The sequence below is a fragment of the Halichoerus grypus genome, chromosome 8, assembly GCF_964656455.1.
Source record: "Halichoerus grypus chromosome 8, mHalGry1.hap1.1, whole genome shotgun sequence".
In the NCBI taxonomy this organism is placed as follows: Eukaryota; Metazoa; Chordata; class Mammalia; order Carnivora; family Phocidae; genus Halichoerus; species Halichoerus grypus.
The window spans coordinates 82,196,388-82,216,726 of record NC_135719.1 but is presented as its reverse complement, the minus strand read 5'-3'; the positions used below and the strand labels follow the sequence as shown (position 1 = coordinate 82,216,726).

The 20,339-nt window shown below is 45.1% G+C and overlaps 1 protein-coding gene across 2 annotated transcripts; it reads left to right on the top strand.

The window, feature by feature from the left end:
- Window positions 1-1,626: 1,626 nt before the first annotated feature.
- Window positions 1,627-4,146, top strand: LOC118550071 (cathepsin G-like). 2 transcript variants are annotated; one of them, XM_078078733.1, is made up of 5 exons: window positions 1,627-1,751; window positions 2,429-2,576; window positions 3,030-3,165; window positions 3,323-3,577; window positions 3,970-4,146. In XM_078078733.1, the coding sequence occupies exons 1-5, from the start codon at window positions 1,697-1,699 to the stop codon at window positions 4,129-4,131; spliced, it is 756 nt and encodes a 251-aa protein (XP_077934859.1). In that variant the 5' UTR covers window positions 1,627-1,696; the 3' UTR covers window positions 4,132-4,146. The 2 variants fall into 2 exon arrangements, with proteins under 2 accessions (XP_077934859.1, XP_035970649.2); XM_036114756.2 differs by lacking the exon at window positions 3,970-4,146 and having other exon boundaries at window positions 3,323-3,963.
- Window positions 4,147-20,339: the final 16,193 nt, after the last annotated feature.

Sequence of the window (20,339 nt, the reverse complement as noted above, 5' to 3'; positions counted from 1 at the left end):
CCAAATTTCAGAAACCCCCATGTGTCTCTTCCCAGTAAAAATGCCTTCTCCAGGAGCGCCTGGGTGACTCAGTCGTTAAGCGTCTGCCTTCCGCTCAGGTCATGATCCCAGGGTCCTGGGATCGAGCCCCGCATGGGCTTCCTGCTCTGCGGGGAGCCTGCTTCTCCCTCTCCCACTCCCCCTGCTTGTTGTCCCTCTTCCCTATGTCTCTTATCTGCCAAATAAATAAATAAAATCTTTTAAAAAAATGTCTTCTCTGCCCTCCAACCCCAGAATTAACTTACCATTGTGACTTCTTTTTTTTTTTAAGATTTACTTATTTTTGAAAGAGAGCACAGATGCGCGCACGGCAGGGAGGGGCAGAGAGAGGGAGACAGAAAGTTTAGCAGACCCCGAGCTGAGCCCCTCCACCCTCACCCCCCCATGCTCTCTCTCAAATAAAATCTTAAAAAAAAAAAAAAAAAGCTAGACTAATGTTTTTAAAGCTAAGTGTTGAAAAAGTTAAGTAACAATAAATTAAAATTACCCCTAATGCTAAGGCACTAATAAAGCCGTTATAATGTTTTCTCTTTTTTCTATATATTACTTTTCAGATGCATAAAGAAATTTCATGAGGTTGCCATCATTAAGCATGTATCAGAGAAGGGATTAAGTTCTTTGCAGCTGTGAAAATCATGTATATTTATATACAAGAAGAGGATCCTTCATTTCCATAATATTTTCAAGTGGGGCTCTCACAGCCGTAAAAGTTTAAGAATTGTATTAATTTTTAATTCTGACATTTTTGCAAAAATTATACCATGTTACAGTGTTTTTCTGTGCATCCACAGAATCTTCTAAGTATTTTTAAGGGTACCTGTGTTACTCTGCAGTGATCTGCAATGCCTTACTCTCGATGTGGAGCGCATGTTCTTTATGTATTATAGGTGATTCTTTATGGATTGCAGACAGCACAGCAAGCGTGCATTTCCTTCTCAGAAGCCTCTGGGGCAGAGAATGAGGATTAGGTGAATTGGACTCATATCATGGATGAAAAGGATCTTAGTTGCTTTTCTTTCAGCCAGGGTCTTTTCTGTGTGCAGGGAACCTTCTGGGACACAAAAGCCCTCGCCTTGATTAGGAAGCAGGAAAATAGAAATCTTCAACTGTGTCATAATTTTCACTGAGAGTTTGTTGGGGCTCAAGTGTCCTGAGAAAGTAATTATCAGTGGCAGAGCCTTGTTCTTCCCTTTTCCTTCGCTGGCTGTGCCCTGCACCCACTCAGGAGAGCTCCTCAACCTGCCTTGACAACTTCTAGAAAGAAGTGGGAGCAGCAAAGATATCAGCAGGGGGTCCAGACCCAAAGGGTAAAGACAGGCCGCCTTCCTCCTCCCTCTTTTGCCTCCTCTGACTTATTCTTGGTGTCCTCACCGCATCCCACCACCACCCCACACCCGTCTTTCATTCACCCATGTCCACACCTTACTATGGTATAAATTAAATTAACAATTTGGAAATGGGCAGTTGCAGATCACTGGCAGTTGGTGGGCAGGCCTCCTGGGCAGCCTTGGGTGATGAAACCTATCACACCAGCAGGAGAATGGAACTGTTCTTGAGGCCCCCTCCCACCCCCCAGACTTCCTTCCTCTCTCAGGGACTACAAGTCTGGCAGGAGACAGCGCCTGCAACACCTGACTGGGGCAACCCTCCCAAGAAGATGCCACTCCTCCTGCTCCTGATGGCCTTTCTCCTACCCCCTGGGGCTGGGGCAGGTGAGTGACCATCACCAACCTCAGCCCTGACCCCTCTCCTAGACCCTGGACTAGAGCCAGACTGCCTAGACACCTCCTAATTCTGTATCGTTGGGCAAGTTATTTGAATTCACAGCTCCTCAGATTCCTCATTTATAAATTAGGAATAATACCAATGCATACTTCCTAGAGTTCTATGAGACTTAAGTTAGTGTACATAAAACTCTTGGAATTGCCCCAGCACATGTGAGATAAATGCGCTCTCTAAATTCATCCTGCTGCCCACGGGTCCGAGCCCAGGCAATAAGAATGCGCAAGAACTACCATCAGCTCTTGTCTAGATTCTGAAAAACCAGTCCCATGCTGGTCATGAGCGGGCCCTGAGCAGGCCTCAGAGGGACCTGGGAGTCTCCCTGAGGAAGAAAGTTCCAGGGAACTTCCAGAGAGGCTGGGGCTGCTCTCTGGGGAGCTGGGAGGGAGCTGAGGTCTGGGATGGAGAGCCAGCAGTGTTTCCTGCAGAACCCGGGAGCCCTCTCCAAAGTGGGTGCCCTGCAGACCCATTTCTCACCACCAGCTCCTCCTTCCCCTGCATCATCTCTCCCCGCTCCCCATCTGCCAGCCTTTCTGGAGCCACCACCCTGGTGCCCACACTGCTGGTTCAGCCAGCACAGAGGTAAGTGCCGAATGTTTCCTTCCAGGGGAGATCATTGGAGGCCAAGAGGCCAGGCCTCATTCCCACCCCTATATGGCATTTCTCCGAATCCAGTCTCAAGAGGGGCTCAAAACTTGCGGGGGTTTCCTGGTGAGAAATGACTTCGTGCTGACTGCAGCCCACTGCTGGGGAAGGTGAGCAGCTGGGGGGCTCCCGGAGGGCCAGGACCGCAGGCCCAGGGTAACGCAGGCTCAGCCGTGTGAAAGCAGGGCTCCAGCCATGATGGAGTGAAAAAGAGACCAGTGGGACTTTGGGGGCAGAGAACAGGTCAGGGCGACCGAGGAGAAAAGGAGGACATGATCAAAAAGAGCAGGAGGAGATGAAGACACATGCTGGGGCTCAAAATAGGAATTTAAGCTATTTCTCAACTAATTCCAGGGGAAGCAAAACTCAACGTCACTGCATCCCGCACCACCCCCAGCTCAGGGCTGAGGAGAAGCACAGAGGGCTGGGCCCCTGAACCCCTCCTATCCCCTCAGTTCCCTCAGCGGCAATCTTGCCGCCCTGGGCTGTCCACCTGCCGTGCAGAGCGGGTGGCGGGAGCTCCTGAGGCTCACACCTACCTCGAGGCCCCCTCTCCTTTGCAGAACTATCACGGTCATCCTGGGGGCCCACAACATCCGCAGGAAGGAACGGACCCAGCAGTGCACCAAGATGCGCAGAGCCATCCGCCACCCTGGCTATAATCCCCAGACCCACAGGAATGACATCATGTTACTAAAGGTGCGGCCTGCCCCACCCGCCAGTCCATGCCCAGTGCTGGGGGGCGTCGCCTTGCGGGGACTCTGGGGGAGGAGGCAGGGGCAGAGTCCCGGGGCGGGGAGGGAGCGCGCGACGAGCTGCGCAGATGGCCCCTGAGCGCCTGCGCCCCTCCTGGCAGCTGGCACGACCAATGAGACGGACGTCCGCGGTGAGGCCAGTGGCTCTGCCTCGCGGGCGGGCCAGGGTGAGACCCGGGGCCAGGTGCACCGTGGCGGGCTGGGGCCTGCTGGGCCTGAACAAGAGGACAAACAGACTCCACCAGGTTAAGCTAACCGTGCAGAGTGATTCGAGGTGCTCCAATCGCTTCAGTTTCTACAACAGCCAAACGCAAATCTGTGTGGGCAACCCAAGGAAGAGGAAGTCCGCCTTCCTGGTAAGGCCATGGGCGTCTGTCGCCGACACTGCCCGACACGGGGGCCTGGGCAGGCTGGGCAGTAGGAGGAAGCTCTATCCCCCACGCCTCCCCCCTTGTCTGGTGGGGTCAGAGCAGAGTGGGGTGGTGGCTTTTCCCATCCATCCTGTCCCCGGGAACACAACATATACATGTGCAGGATTTTCCTGCCGCAGGGAAGGTGTGTTGACAGGGGTTGAGTGAGAGACAGCACCTGTAGCCAGGCCTGAAGCCCAGCCATGGAAAGATCCAGAAGGTTGACTTCCATATCTCCACCGCCCGCCCATCTCACCCACACACCCCTGCTTTCTCTGAGAGCCAGGAGGAGCAGCGGGGAAGCCTGGCTTAGGGTCTCTTTCTCTCCGTGCCCTCAGGGGGACTCCGGGGGCCCCCTGGTGTGTAACGGCGTGGCCCAGGGCATTGTCTCCTATGGAGATAGGAGGGGCACTCCTCCAGCAGTCTTCACCAAGATTAGGAGCTTCATGCCCTGGGTAAATAGAACAATGAGACGCTTCAAACAGCCTTGCGAGACCTAGCCCCTCCCCCCCCGCCTCCCCCCTCCCCCCTCCCCCGCTGTGACTGGCTCTGCCCTGGGGCGGCTCCAGGGAAGGTGCCAGAGCCTTAATAAATGTCCGTGTCTAGAGTGGAAATAACTGCTTTCTCATGTGTTCCTTAACCATCCTTCCGTACACAACAAACGCATGCCAGAACAGAGCCTGAGTCCCTCCAGGAAAATGGGGTTCTTCCCCAGGACCAATTAACCTCTCCCACACCATCGCAGGGATCGGGAGGAGCTTCTTCCCTTCTCCAAGTCAGCCAGTCCCCCGTTTCTCCTCCCCCCACCGCCTTGGAGAAGGATGGAAAGTCTTTTCTCTCCCCTGGGCAAAGCTCTGTACTGAAACCGCATACCCGTGCTATGTGTAGGACAGGCGGACCAAAGGGACAGAATTGAAGTTCCATACAAGGCTCAATTTAATAGTTGATAAAAGTGGCAAATCGCTGGGAAACAGTGAACTTTTAATAGATGGTATTAGAACAACTAGACAGTTATTTGGGGGAAAAAAGATAAAATTGGACCTATTCCTCACACTAAAAGCCAAAATAAAACTCAAATAGATATGATACCTACATGCAAAAAATAATTGGGCGCCTTGGTGGCTCAGCCGGTGGTTAAACGTCTGCCTTCAGCTCGGGTCATGATCTCGGAGTGCTGGGATAGAGCCCCAAGCCCGAGCCCCGGGTTCCTGCTCAGTGAGGAATCTGCTTCTTCCTCTCCCTCTGCCCCTTCCCCTGTTCCATCTCTCTCGCTCTCTCGCTCTCTCTCGCTCGCTCGCTCTCTCTCAAATAAATAAATAAAATTTTTTTAAAATAAATAAATGCGGGCGCCTGGGTGGCTCAGTTGGTTAAGCGACTGCCTTCGGCTCAGGTCATGATCCTGGAGTCCCTGGATCGAGTCCCACATCAGGCTCCCTGCTCGGCGGGAAGCCTGCTTCTCCCTCTCCCACTCCCCCTGTTTGTGTTCCCTCTCTCGCTGTGTCTTTCTCTGTCAAATAAATAAATAAAATCTTTAAAAAAATAAATAAATAAATGCAAAAAAAATGAAACCATACATGTACTAGAAGGAAGAAAAAAGTAAAGATATGCATGTTTAAAAATAGCTACCAAACACTCACGTTCACAGCATCGCTATTCACAATGGCCAAGAGACGCAAGCAACCCAAGCGCCTATCCACAGCTAGTGTTCTTCTCTTAAACCCTTAAGCCACACCAACCCCCACTGGATTACAGACCACTGCTTCATTTTCTTATTTTGATACTCTAAAGTTACACAAAACTCCCCACAAAATGTTAACTAAAATAATGACTTGTACCCAAAAAATTAGCCCATGACTATCTATATCAATATTATATTCAAATAAAAGATTACTAAAGTCACAAAATTTAAACCATACTTTAAATACCTTCTTAAGATAACTGTACAGAATCAGCAGGGAGGTTTTTTTACATCCATCAAAATGCTAATTACTCCTTGCAGTGTGACATTTACCATCTGAACTTTTGCAATTTCCATAATCTTAAATGGAATAATCACTGAACAGATATTTTATCAAGTCTAACTGGCTATATACACAAATACTTTGGTAAATTTAATCATTGTATGGCTATTTTTTTGCCTATAATCATAGAAAGTCATTTGCCTATAATATTCAGTGTAAGCCATGTATCAACAAAATTTTAATGAACATTACATCTTTGACAATACTCAGGCACTCTCTACACTTGCTACCATCTACCCATAGGAATTATCTATTATTTGCCTGCTCTGGGGGATAACAGTCTCATTATTAATTGTTTGCATTGGCAAATAGAAAGAATACTTGGTGGTGGGGAAGGGGGAGGGGAGAGCGATGGAAGAGTCCATTCAGCCCTCCCTCTCTGTGACATTTACTTAGAGCCCAGAGCACCACTCTGGACTCAGTGCCAAGGAAACATCAGAGCAGACCCATCTCACCTCCATGTCTTTCTCTGCCAGTCAGCACTTCCAAGGCAGCTCTTTGCCTCCAGCTGTCCTGCTGGAAAGATATCTACAGACCTCACGGTGCTCACCTCCAGAAGACAATTCCCATCATGATCATCCCAGAAGCCAAGCCCTTCCTCCACCCTTCCATAGGTCTGTACCTTTCCCTATTAAGTAAACCTCAGCAGCAGAACTTTGGTAAGAAAGTATTTTGCACACTGAAAACTAGTGCAAAAGGACTCAGTTCCTCCCACTTTCTTTCTCCACGGGCAGACTCTATTACAGGCCCTCCTGACTTAACCAAAAAGTCAGAAAACCACGACAAGCTCATACACAGAAATCTCACCGGGAACTTCTCTCCCAAACCAATAGTTCCAGCAGACTTGCTGCCTACAGAGACCCAATGCCTCCACCCCCAGGGCAGATCATCAGAGTCAGGAGAAACTAAACACTGGCAATTCACTAACTATAACTAGACATTAACTATAGCAGAGTCGCAGAGGTGAAGGCTGGTGACCTTGATAATGATGTCTGAGTTTGTCTGGGGAAAGGAGGGTGCCCCAAGAATAAGTTGGACAGGTACAGAAAGTTAGAGAATAAGGATATTGAGGGCTGGGGTTCTTCAAGAAGCGTCTTCTATCACCTCTGCAGGGGACCACAAGACAGCCCTGACCTTGAGTCAACAGAGATGCTGAAGAAATGGGATCAGAATGCAAAGGACCTGGGACCTCCCAGCCTGGACAGAAAGTACAATTTGCCTCCAGACAGCTGCTCCAAAGAGCAGGGGTGCTGACAGGGAGAGGACACTGAAGATGTGGGCACTAGGGTCACCCCATCTCTGCCTGTCCAAACGGCGCCATTTGCACTTGCACTTCTGCCCTCCTGGCACAGTGTGTTCTGCATCCTTCCCTGTCAACACGATCTTAGGAGAAACATTATGTTGCCCCGCCAAACAGTTACAGAAGGTCAAAATTCACCCCAATGTATTTCTCCCAGTACCAGGGACACTAATTTTTAGAGTGCTAACTGGGTACTTAGCCAAAATAGACAACAAAAAGTAAAACATGATAATATAATATGTAACAAATAATTACACACATCTAAGTTATTTCTCTAAGACTGAGTGTTGACCTAGGTGTTTTGAAATTTTATTTTATTTTTAATTATTTAATTTTCTCTTATCATATGCTATTTTTAAACTATTCCACAATAGGATTATTTACTTTGGCCATTAGTAACTAACTGTAAGACTAATTAAGCAATTAACATGTATAGTATACTATCTTATGTTTCTGTAACTTAAACAGCAATTTCTTTCATCTTTTCTTAGAGATTTACATTTTGTTGGATATCTTATTGTGTTGTTTTAATATACAAAAAACTGTATATCATTATGTACATTAACATTCCAAAGAACAATATTAAATACATGAAGATTAAATAGACAGTGCCCATATAATTAAAATAGCAATGCTGTGTTATCTCTGCCTTATGATAGAGTAAAATCTTGTCACATTTCTTGTTCCCTTTTATAATGATATTAGGTGATCTGCCCGCCTCTTGAGAACATCCTTCCCTCTTTTGGGTAGGAACAGAATGCATTATATTCAAACATCCTATTCACTTTGACTTGCAGCTCTGCTAATATCAAGCCCACATTACACTGATTCCTGGTCTCATCAAGCTAAACATCCTCTTGACAAACATGCTTGAACATGCAATACTGAGGATTTTACTTAGCAACAACAGGCAACTTGACTTGCAGGAGTGAGTTTCCAGCTCTCCCAAAGAGTCCAAACATTGCATCTGCAGGATTGTCTGGTGGACAACCTGTCAGTCAATCAGATTCCATCATGTCAAGTGGTGTTCAAATTATGGTGCTGCCTGAAAGGGAAGGAGAAGAAAGTGACCAGTCCCCACCCCATACCACTTATCAGAGCTACTCATCGGTGTGTGTTTTTTTTTAAGATTTTATTTTATTTATTTGAGACAGAGAGAGAACATGAGTGGGGCAGGGGAGGGACAGAAGGAGAGGAAGAGCAAGAAGCAGACTCCCCACCGAAAAGGGAGCCCAACTCAGGGCTCCATCCCAGGACCATGGGATCATGACCCGAGCTGAAGGCAGATGCTTAACCGACTGAGCCACCCAGGTGCCCCTGCTCATTGGTTTTAAATATTCAACATGGGTCCAAATTTTACTTAGGGAAAATATTCATGGCTTAAGAAAGTCACAATCTTGAAGTACACTGATAAACACTGACCAGCTCCATTAAAAAGGAGGCCTGGAAAGGTAAGGGGCCAGCACAGCCTTGGGGTGAGTTCTCCGTAGGCATGGGGACCCTGGTCTCCCAACTCCCAGACAGTTCTTCCAATGAAAAGATGTTGCTCCTCACATTTCTCCTCTCCCAGCCCCTTGGCCACATGGCCATGCCCCCTGCCGCTCTCATATCTATCTGTGTTTTGAGGCCAAGTGACCCATCCCATCTCCTTTCTCCAAGATGAAATCTGCCTCCCTGGGGCTTCCAGCAATCCATACAGCTCAGTCAAGTGATAAGTGTTTGACTAACCTGAGCATCTTCTGGAATCCCTGTATTAGTGTGACTTACCAAGTTCCTGAATCCTGTATGAGAGTTAGGGGCAAAGTATGAAGATAAGAAGTCACTTTATATGTTCCACCTGCTGAGTCATCACTGACCCAACAGATACAAAAGCAGCATAAACATTATGTCCAGTTTGAGATAAGATTTCAGAAGTCTCCTCTTATCTGTATGAAATTAAAAGAATACAGAGAAGTCATCTAAAGTGTCAGGTTGATTGTATTCCATCCAAAAGCAGATAGCCCTTAAGCCCCTGTGTGCCAAGAACAGCAGAGAAACTACACCTGGTTTCTCACCAGACACAGAAGTCTGGGGGGGGGGGGGGTCAGACGCTTTGATTATGTCATGGTCTTTCCTGGGGCACAAGATTACCTGGGATAGGTGGGACAAGAGTCACCAAGAAACTCAGAATGAGTGGCAAAGCTTTAGTTTCTCCCCTTTTAGTCTCTACCTTTGTGCCACCAACTACTTTGATACTAAGGCCTCTTAGACCTTTGAGATGTCAGGAAGTTGAGAACAACATTAGCTTCATCAGAACAACCTGGGACCACACCATGAACTCGAGTGTGTTGGTCTGTCAAACCCCTCCTCTCAAACTCTCCTACTCTGTCATTACCTTATCTTCCCAGTACTCTTGTCAACACCCCATCTCCACTTAATCCCCATCCTCTGGTCCTCAGCACCAGCCCCAACACTTGGCAGTTTTGCCTGAAACTACCCAGAAGTTGATGGACGACTGGGCTCTTGCTTAGTGTGTTTAGGAGAGACCAGTGCTTGGTTCTCTTGCATTTATACCCAAAAACAAACAAACAGAAACCACTCAAACTATCAAAAAATGAAGCTCTACAAAGGGTAGGTTTGGGTAAAGCATGCTATTTTAGGAAGTACACACTTACCTACTCAGAAATCCAAGGCATAAGTAGGTCATATTCATACTCTTGGAGGATCTGACTTAAGGGAAGGGAATACCATTTCTGGCTAATACCAAAGCCCCTTGCTCCATTCAGAGAGTCCAGGGTTTTCTCCTGGTGAATGTGGTCATGCTATCAACAGGAAATGTGGTTCCTGCAACAACCTCACCACAAAGACCTTTCCGTGTGAGGGGAAGAGGGATATGGTGAAGGTTCATCTCTTGAGAATCAATAGAACCAGGAGGAAATTGGTGGTTACTAAGCCTGCCCCCTTCTACTTCACCTCTAGGACTGAAAAGCCTAGAAAAAGAAAACACACACCACTACAGACCCATTCAGCCTTTCGAGAAGATGCCACTGCTCCTGTTCTTGTTGGCCGATCCTGTTCTGGTAACCCTCCAAGAGGTAAGTGACCAGCCTGTTAAAAAGAAAAACCACAGGCCCACGATGACTTCACCTAGATCGAATCCCCAAACCAGGGGCTTGATACCTAATCTAATTGCAGTTTCAACCTCCTCCTGGAAATGTAGTCTTTTTTTTTTTTTTAAGATTTTTATTTATTTGCGAGAGAGAGAATGAGAGACAGAGAGCATGAGAGGAAGGAGGGTCAGAGGGAGAAGCAGACTCCCTGCTGTGCAGGGAGCCCGATGTGGGACTCGATCCCGGGACTCCAGGATCATGACCTGAGCCGAAGGCAGTCGCTTAACCAACTGAGCCACCCAGGCACCCTGGAAATGTAGTCTTAAATGGTCAGTCAGGAATTTTTCAGTCAACACCAATGAATCTGCCACGTGGGCTCTCTCCATGCCCCTAAGGAAGATGAGGTAATCTGTATAAGACCCCTTGCTTTTTCCCTAAGGAAAAGCCACTTGCCTGAAACAATCCTCTTCTTTTGCTTCATTGCCCTACCCTCCTTCTAGAAAAACCCTCCATTTTGTGCATCTCCTCAGAACAACCCTCTATTTTCTAGATGGGATGCTGCCTGATTCATGAATCATTTAGTCAAGCCCATTAGATCTTTAAAATTTACTCAGCTGAATGTTTGTTATGTAACAATCCCTATCCTCAGAGGCCTGGCTTAGTCCAGCCGTGACACCTCCACAGTGTCCCAGTGAGGCTATCGCTATGATCCTTTATTGCCTCAGTCCACCCCCATCAATGTGCCAAACCCCGGATCTATTGCTGGATATACAGAGTATAGAAATTACAGAGCAGAAAACTGCTCCCAAAGAGACCTGATGGATCCTCTCCCCTCCATGGGTCACTCCCCGTTACCCAAAAAGTGACTTATTATTAGGATGCCACAGGATCCTGGTGGCAGAGGAAAGCTAAAAATGGGGGCTGGAACTTCCCACTCTCCAAAGCTGAAAGTGGTTATCTATCCCAGGAGCTATTGTTAGAAAGCCCTTGAATTGGAAACAAGTAACCCAAAAACGTCACAAAATCTTGGAAAAGACAAAACTGGTTTTGACAATATGAACGTGGTCAAAGAGGGATCATTTGGATATGGGGCCACAAAACCCCAGGGTCTCACAGCATTGATCTGGCAACATCCAATCCAACTTAACACAACTAGCCTAAAGTTAAGAGTCCCTGAGAAGATCTTCACAGAGCGGCTCTCAGCCCCGGCTACACATCGTAACTACCTGAGGAGCTTATAAAATTCCCAGTGTTGGGGCGCCTGGGTGGCTCAGTTGGTTAAGCGACTGCCTTCGGCTCAGGTCATGATCCTGGAGTCCCGGGATCGAGTCCCGCATCGGGCTCCCTGCTCAGCAAGGAGCCTGCTTCTCCCTCTGACCCTCTCCCCTCTCATGTGCTCTCTCTCTCTCATTCTCTCTGTCTCAAATAAATAAATAAAATCTTTAAAAAAAAAAAAAAAATTCCCAGTGTTGGGACTTCCAGCTGCCAGTTCTGCACGTAAGGCGCTTGGAAGTTAACAAACCTTCAAAACGACAAGTAAAAAGCTGAACAGACTAAAAAAATCAACTCGTCTTGGGACCATAAGAGATGGGGGGGACACAGGGCAAACCACTACCCCTGTGATTAGGGAGACTGACAGGCAAATACAGGGAGTGACGGCTCACTGGAGCAGAGACTCGGGAGCAGAAACCACTGTGGGAACCAGCGCTGGTGTAGATAAACTTGAGCTGTATTTGACAAATTGCTGGAGGCTCAGTGTAGACAGCATGAGAGTTAAAAACTCCAGGAGGACCCGTCATAGGGGGACCCCATACTTTTGTGAGATATACCTCCTAGAGCTTAACCAGGTTTTCACAGTAAATACTGGAGAAAACTACCCTCATGCTTCTGGCAGAGAGAGGAGGAAAAGGATCCATTCTGAAATAAAACAGAACACTCTGTTCTTCTTAACAAGGCCTGCCCTCCATAGGGGCACCTGGGTGGCTCAGTCGGTTAAGCGTCTGCCTTCTGCTCAGGTCATGATCTCAGGGTCCTGCAGTCAAGCCCCACATCGGGCTCCCTGCTCAGCGGGGAGTCTGCTTCTCCCTTTCCCTCTGCCCCTCGCCCTGCTTGTGCTCTCTCTCTCTCTCTCTCTCTCAGTCTCTTTGTTTCAAATAAATAAAATCTTAAAAAATAAATAAATAATAAAAGTAAATGGATGGAGAAAAATATACTATAGTAATACTAATCAAAAGAAATACTAATCCTATATTAATTTCAGGAGCCCAAACTGAAAAGCAAGGAAAGTTATCAGAGATAAAGAAGGGTATTACATAATGATAAAGGGGCTAATCCTCCATGAAGATATAACAGTCCTTAAGATGCATGTGCCTATCCACAGGAGCATCACACTATATGAAGCAAAAACTAATAGAATTGCAAAAAGAAACAGGTGAATCCACCATCATACCTGGACACCTCAACACCTCTCAGAAATGGACAGAGCCAGAGGCAGAAAATCTCAGTAAGGACATAGTTGAACTCAACAACACCATCAGTCAACTTGATACAAGGGAAATCTCTAGACTTATTCATCCAACAGCAGCAGAATGCATATTCTTCTCATGATCACATGGAACAGTCACCAAGATAAACCACATTCTAGGCATAAAACAGACCTTAACAAATTTAAAAGAGTAGAAATCATACAATATCTTCTCTTGCACCACAATGAAATTTAACTAGAAATCAGTAAGACAAAGGTAAATGAAAAAAATCACAAAATATATGGAGATTAAACTTCTAAGTAATGCATGGGTCAAAGAAGAAATCTCAAGAAAATTTTAAAATATTTCGAACTAGGGGTGCCTGGGTGGCTCAGTCGTTAAGCATCTGCCTTCGGCTCAGGTCGTGATCCCAGGGTCCTGGGATTGAGCCCCCTGTCGGGCTCCCTGCTCCACAGGGAGCCTGCTTCTCCCTCTCCCACTCCCACTGCTTGTGTTCCCTCTCTCACTGTGTCTCTCTCTGTCAAATAAATAAACAAAATCTTTTAAAAAACATTTTTCAAACTAAATGAAAACACGACTTATCTAAAATTAGTGAGATGTAACAAAAGCAGTGCTTAAAGGGAAGTTTATAGCAGTCAGTGCCTATATTATTAGAAAAGAAGAAATCTCTAAAATCAATCATCTAAGTTTCCAACTTAGGAAACTAGGAAAAAAGAAAAAACTTAATTAAAGTAAGCAGAAGAAAAGAAATAATAGAATTAGAGTAAGCACTAGTAAATTCTACCAAACATTTAAGGAAGAAATTATGTCAATTCTCTGCAATCTCTTTCAGAGGATAGAAACAGAGGAAATATTTCCTAACTCATTCTATGGGGCCAGCTATACGCAAATGCCAAAACCAGACAAAGACAGTACAAGAAGAGAAACTACAGACCAATAACTCTCATGAACATAGATGCAAAAATCCTCAACAAAACATTATCAAATTGAATGCAGTAATGTTTTTTTTTTTTTTTTAAGATTTTATTTATTTATTTGACAGAGAGAGACACAGCGAGAGCAGCAACACAAGCAGGGGGAGTGGGAGGAGAAGCAGGCTTCCCGCGAGCAGGGAGCCCGATGTGGGGCTCGATCCCAGGACCCTGGGATCATGACCGGAGCCGAAGGCTGACGCTTAACGACTGAGCCACCCAGGCGCCCCTGCAATAATGTCTTAAAAAGAATTATATACCTCAACCAAGTGTGTGCAAGGCTGGTTCAACATTTGAAAATCACTTAATGTAATCCACCATATCAAGCTAAAAAATAAAAATCACATAAATAGAGGTAGAAAGAGCATTTGACAAAATATAACACTGATTTATGATAAAAACTTACAGTAAACTAGAAATAAAGGGGGAACTTCCTCAACTTGATAAAGAATATCAACGAAAAACCTACAGCTAAAAAAAAACAAACAAATAAACAAAAAACCCTACAGCTATCATCATACCTAATGATGTAAAACTAGAAGTTTTCCAATTAAGATCAGGTACAAGGCAAGGATGTCTCCTCTCACCACTCTTTTTCAACATCATACTGGAAGTTCTAGGGGATGAAGTAATACAAGAAAGGGCAGGGAAAATGTTTACAGATTGGGAAGAAAGAAAAAAAATCTGTATTTGCAGATGACATAATTGTCTATATAGAAAATCTAAAAAGAATTAACAAAAAAAGCCTCAGTTGAAACTAATAAGCAATTAAAACAAGGTTGCAGGTACAAGGGTAATAAACAAAAATCAATCACTTTTCTATATACCAGCAATGAACACGTGGAATTTGAAATTAAAAACACAATATCATTTACATTAGCACCAAAAAACTGAAATACTTAAGTATAAACCAAATACGTGTATGATCTATATAAGTAAAACTACAAAATTCTGATGAGTGACATCGAAGAAAAACTAAATAAAAGAAGAAGTATTCCATGATCATGGGTAGAAAGACCCAAAATTGTCATGATATCAGTTCTTTAGCTTATTGGTCCTAGAAATACGTTCTATTGGCACTAGAATGGAAGGTTGTCTGTGTATTTATCATCTTGTTCCATGGCTTTTAAACTGCTCTGTGAAGCCCCTGGAAATGGAAAGAAAGGTAATGAATGAAATAATTTCAGGTCCCCAGTCCCTGACTTCAATCAGAAGAGCATATCTCTAGCTCTTTCAGATTTTCCTTCATAAAAGATATACCTGGCCTTAAAAAATTAAAAAAAAATTTTTAAAGATTTTATTTATTTATTTGACAGAGAGAGACACAGTGAGAGAGGGAACACAAGCAGGGGGAACAGGAGAGGGAGAAGCAGGCCTCCCGCTGAGCAGGGAGCCTGATGTGGGGCTCAATCCCAGGACCCTGGGATCATGACCTGAGCCAAAGGCAGATGCTTAACGACTGAGCCACCCAGGCGCCCAAAAAAATTAAAATTTTTGAAACCCACCAATATAGAACAACTTCCTCCTGTGGAATATGAGGAAACTGAGGCACAGAAAGGGGAGCGGGCACATGAGGACATTCGGGGAGTTATCCCCAGAGCCAGAATGGGAAGCTTGGTGTCCCAACTGCCAGGCCAGTACTCTCCAAGATGTAACCACTTTGAGCAGCAAGAAGGCTTTAGTTCACCTAGCCACCTCCTTCCCCACCAGCCTGCATCCCAGCCTCTCCCATCTGGCTATTCAGACAACAACCTGGTGAGAAAGTATCTGGAATTCAACCTCTGCCCTATTCCACCCTGTGTATGAAACCATAGGTACAAACAAAACACATACCATATGACAGTCCAAATAATGCTTCCAGACAGCTGCCACACACACCTGCCCCACCCCAACCCAGGCAAGTTCACTCCGTTCTGAGTTAAACACCCTCACCTTCTAACCCCAACAGTTCTTCATTTGTTCCCCATGAGATGGCAAGGAGCACATTCACCACACAAGACCCTCTCTGTAAAATCTCTCAGAGCCTAGGGCTGGGATGTTCCCAGGACCAAGTTCTCCTGAATTCCATCCAGCTAATATTGAGATGACCTGACAGGCAAAGCAAAGAAGCTCAATGGGAGAAGGGCCCATCCTCTGTCCCGGAGGGAAGCTTTAGTAAGTCTCAGGCCCAAGGGTGAACTAAAGGACCCATCTTCCTAAAGCAGTCACCATTCTCCATAGGCAGTAACCTTCGAAAAAAGGGTAGATGAAGGAGTCACAGGCCTAGGGTGTCACCCTTATCTTAAGACTGCTTAATGTTTCCTTTGGGGAAAAATGTGACTTCCTTTATCAGCTTTCTGAAAAGCGATAGATAGGATAAAGAAATAAATACTTTCATGCAAGTCAGAACTTTCCATGATCTTGATGAGGCTCATGATGCAAAAGTTATGAACTTGAGAAAACCAACATCGTCATCTGGTTTTCATTTCATTCTGTTACTCCCAGGATTCCCCCCAATTCAAGAAGCAGTCTGGAGAAAGCTGGTCACTCCACCCTGCAATTTGTTAAAGGCAAATCATGACATTGGTTAGGACTTCCCCAATCTCCACTAGGACCAGCAATTCCCCCGAAAGTTCACAATAATAAATGCTGACATACTCACCCCCTTCCCCAGGCTACTCTGCCCAGGAGAAAATGCTTAAAGGACATTTCATTTACCTGCCAAGGGCCCAAAAGCAAAAAAAAAAAGAGAGAGAGAGAGAGAGAAGGAGGAAAGAAGTTAAGTTACTGCCCATCCCAACTTGACTTGGGTTGGGCAGACCTCTTTTTCCCAAGTCCTGGTATGCTCAGGGTCCCTGAAGTGTAGGACCCCTGCCTGTTTCTTGAGTATGTCGTCATCTGTCCACCTTCCCTAGAAGATTCTGAACACTCTTTTGGAGCACCAGGGCCTGGTTTCTAAACCCTTGCCATATCCCTACTGCCTTACCCTGTCTTCCCCACCCTGATGCTGTTTCAGTTTCTTCCTAAGTTTGGCATCACTCCACATTTTGCAGACATTAAAAATATTTTTAATTATAATATAATGATTATAATATAACTTTATGATAATTAATTTGAAAATCTTGATTAGAAACTTGATTGATTCTTAGAAAAACATAACTCACCAAAACTGACACAAGAAAATTTGAAAATATAAGTAGCCCAATGTCTTAAAGAGATAGAATCTGACTTAAAATCTTCTCACAAAGGGGGCGCCTGTTGGCTATGTTCTATTTTTTAATCTGGGCGATAGTTACATGAGCACCTGCTCTATAATTGTTCACTAAGATGTACATGTAAATTATAAGCCCTACATGTATAGGTGATCACTTTCACAATGTAAAAAGAAAAGAACACTCCAACAGGTGGAATCACCTAAATGTCCACTGTAGATGGATAAAGAAAACATGATAACTACACGCAGTGGAATATTCATTATCCCTAAAAAAAGAAGGAAATCCTGTCATATGTTACAACATGATGAACCTTGAGGACAGTATGCTGAGTGAAATAAGCCGGTCTCAAAAAGACAAATACTCCACTTATATGAAGTATCTAAAGTAGTCAAACTCAAGAGACAAATAGATCAGTGATGGCCAGAGGTTGTGGGAAGGAGGAAAGAGTAGCTCTTGTTCAATGGGTATGGAGTTTCTGTTTTGCAAACTGAAAAATTCCTAGTGATTATTGCACAATAATCTGCATATGGTTAACACCACTGTTGTGCACACTTAGAAATGGTAGAGAAGGTAAATTTTATATTAGTGTGGTTTTGACCACAATATTTTAACCACTGACGTAGGGACAAACTCCACACTTTTGCAGCAGATGAGCCATTCCTAAACTGGCTCCTATCCAGCCTCTTCTTCCACCATTCTCGCCCTTTCTCCATTAACTATGCTTCAGTAATACTGAGTGACTTGTAATTCCCCCAGTCACCCACCCTTTCTCTGGCCCTTTTTGGATATGTTGCTACCTCTGTTCAGAAAACATGTCTCAATTTGTCCAATGACAAAATGCAACCCATCCTTGAGATCTCAGATGGAATGAAGCTGTCGCTGCCTTCCCAGGGCAGACTTGGGAGCTTCTCTTCCCATCCCACAATATTTCTACATCTCTCCTTTGCAGCACTTTGCTCTTTGTGCTGTGGTTATAAGAATACAGACTCATCTTTTTGTATCACCAGAGTCTGGCATCTACTAAATGCCCATCAAACCATTTTTTGACTGATAAAGTGAGTGAATGAGTAGCATTTTATCCAGAAACCAAGAGCCTGAGAGGAATAGAGAATTTTGATATCCAGACTGACACAAATATCATCACTGAAAGAACTCATATCTTAGTAAGAGAAAATGAATGGAAGGTTGAGATGAGAGAGATAGTGCCAATCATGTGTCATGTGATTATCAAGGGATTAAGACTGGATAGAAAAGGCCATGAAATCAGGAAGGAGTTGAGCAACTTGAAGAATCCACAGGGGGGCGCCTGGGTGGCTCAGTCAGTAAGCGTCTGCCCTCTGCTCAGGTCATGATCCCAGGGTCCTGGGATCCCCACATAGGGCTCCCTGCTCTGCGGGAAGCCTGCTTCTCCCCCTCCCTCTCCCACTCCCCTTGCTTGTGTTCCTTCTCTTGCTGTGTCTCTCTCTGTCAAATAAATAAATAAAATCTTTTAAAAATAATCCACAGAAATATGTCCTTCACAGTGTGATTTTTGCATTTAAATGAGAGATGTTTGCCCTAGGAAATGCACTCCTTTCTTCTCCTTATGACAATCCTCTTAGCAGCACTAAAAAATCAGTCCTTCACAGGAGATGTTGTTGCTTAGGTCCCTCCACCATGGCCATATCAATATACCAGCCAAATGTTCAAAATTGTATCAATCAAGTATGGCACCTAGGGGAGGACCAAAGTTATTCCTGGATGGCTCTGTAAAGAGATAAGGAAATGCAAGAAGAAGGAGCAACCAAAGGGAAGAATGATTACATGGGAAAACATCCTGGAAGGTTAAATGAAGAGTCCTGAGTAGCACCCCGTCAGTTAATCGAACCCACAGATCAGAGAGCATAAAACACACCTTGAGGCTATGCCTCTGTCCCTTGTTGCTGTGCTGGCTCAGAACAGTTGCAGTACCCCATTCTTGGCAGCAACCACAAATCAAACAAACTTCAAGAAGGCACGTGAAAAGGACAGTTGGTACAAATAGGCCTCCTCCAACAGCCCACCAGATAAGAGAAGATTGCCGTTGATAGAATTGATTCTAAGATGCAGAGAGCTATCTCTTGCCAGCCTGGCCAATGCTGATTGCTGATAGACCGCAGCATCACAAGGTTTATGAAAGAAGCATCCCAGATTTCAAGGACTACCCAAACCCTTGGGAAGGGGATGGCTTGAAGACTGCCTAGCATAACTACTGGATAAATTTGGAGGCTATTGAAAGGAGATGAGACAGGGCAGAAAACAACCCAAAGCCAACTGTTCTCAGGTCTGCGGTGAGCCTACAACAGAAGTGAGAAAGTAAAACAAGAGGCTCTCCTGTCATCTCTCACCCTAGAGGGAGTTCTCCCCCGAGACATTAGAATCCACCTCCCGCTCAGCCTTTTACTTCCCTGAACACTTTGTCCTCTAACACCTTCAAACACCAGCACAATTAAAAAAAAAGCAAAATCAGGAGTTCTTCAGGCATAAGACAGAGAGCCCAGAAGTCCTATAACTAAAGACTAAATAGGCCCAACACCTACACCAATGCCTTAATACCCATTCCATTCATGTTTTTCTTGATACAAACAGGTGATCTGAATAGAGATGTGGTAAGAATCATCACTCCTGCATCCTTCTATAATTTGGCGATTGCACTAATACCTGAATGTCTCTATGAATATAATATTGCTCTTAGTTCACTATTTTTGTAGGTAGAGGCCATTCTGGTGTCTCCACTTGGTCTTTTCTACCATAATAGCCCTCACTTCAGGAGTCAGGCAACCATGATGGAGATTCTGCCACTTTGTAATACATCCATCCTACCTCTGCATTCTGGAGCTTGGGAAATAGTCAAAGGTTGATTTGGGAACCACTGGGACCACTATGAGATGAATGCATGCCAAAACTTTGTTGATCAGTCCATAAGCCCCTCCTCTGACTGGTGATTCCCATGGGCATTTTGGGTCTTTGGGAATTCATATCGGTTCAGATCCAGGGCCCAGTAACAAAAAACAAACAAACAAAGGCATGATTATGTCTCCGATTTTTTTCTCTAATTCATAGTCACTCTGGTAAATGGCCATAGGTAGCTTTGAAGAAGGCAAAGAGGAAGATGTACAGAACAATTTTTTGGCTATGTAGCAAGGACCTTCCTCAAAGGCAGTTCACCCTTTTCATTCAAGGAGCTCTGGGTCAGTGAGCTGGTTCAAGTCTGGGAACTAGTTCATGTGCCTTGTGATATTTAAGATCTCTGTTCACCAGACCCAGAATGCTTCTACTTATCCAAATCAACTAAGGCCTTAGCAGTCTATCTATTTCAGCTCAGGGACACCACGATCAACTAGTCAAAGTCATGGACCACTATCTTAACATCTGCTTCAACTCTGATACTCATAGAGTAACCAAGCCCACTGCACCTCTGGTAGCCTGGCTTCTCCCACCCTGAGACCCACCACCACCTTGGTACTCAGGGATCCAGATCCAGTAGGAGCAGATCCCACGGTCACTCCACACTTGTAGCCAATAGCCACTACAGCACTCTCCAAAAATGCCAGTGCTCCCTCTCCCTAATGTATTTTTCACAGCTTTGGTGGAAAGAATGTTCTCTGTGCTCTCCTAGGACACTGGGG

Excerpts from the sequence above, each read along its gene's own strand:
- LOC118550071 (XM_036114756.2), top strand. The coding sequence starts at position 1,697 with ATGCCACTCCTCCTGCTCCTGATGGCCTTTCTCCTACCCCCTGGGGCT. Across the intron at positions 1,752-2,428 it reads ACCCCCTGGGGCTGGGGCAG|GGGAGATCATTGGAGGCCAA; the intron begins GTGAGTGACCAT and ends GTTTCCTTCCAG. Across the intron at positions 3,166-3,322 it reads ATGACATCATGTTACTAAAG|CTGGCACGACCAATGAGACG; the intron begins GTGCGGCCTGCC and ends CCCTCCTGGCAG.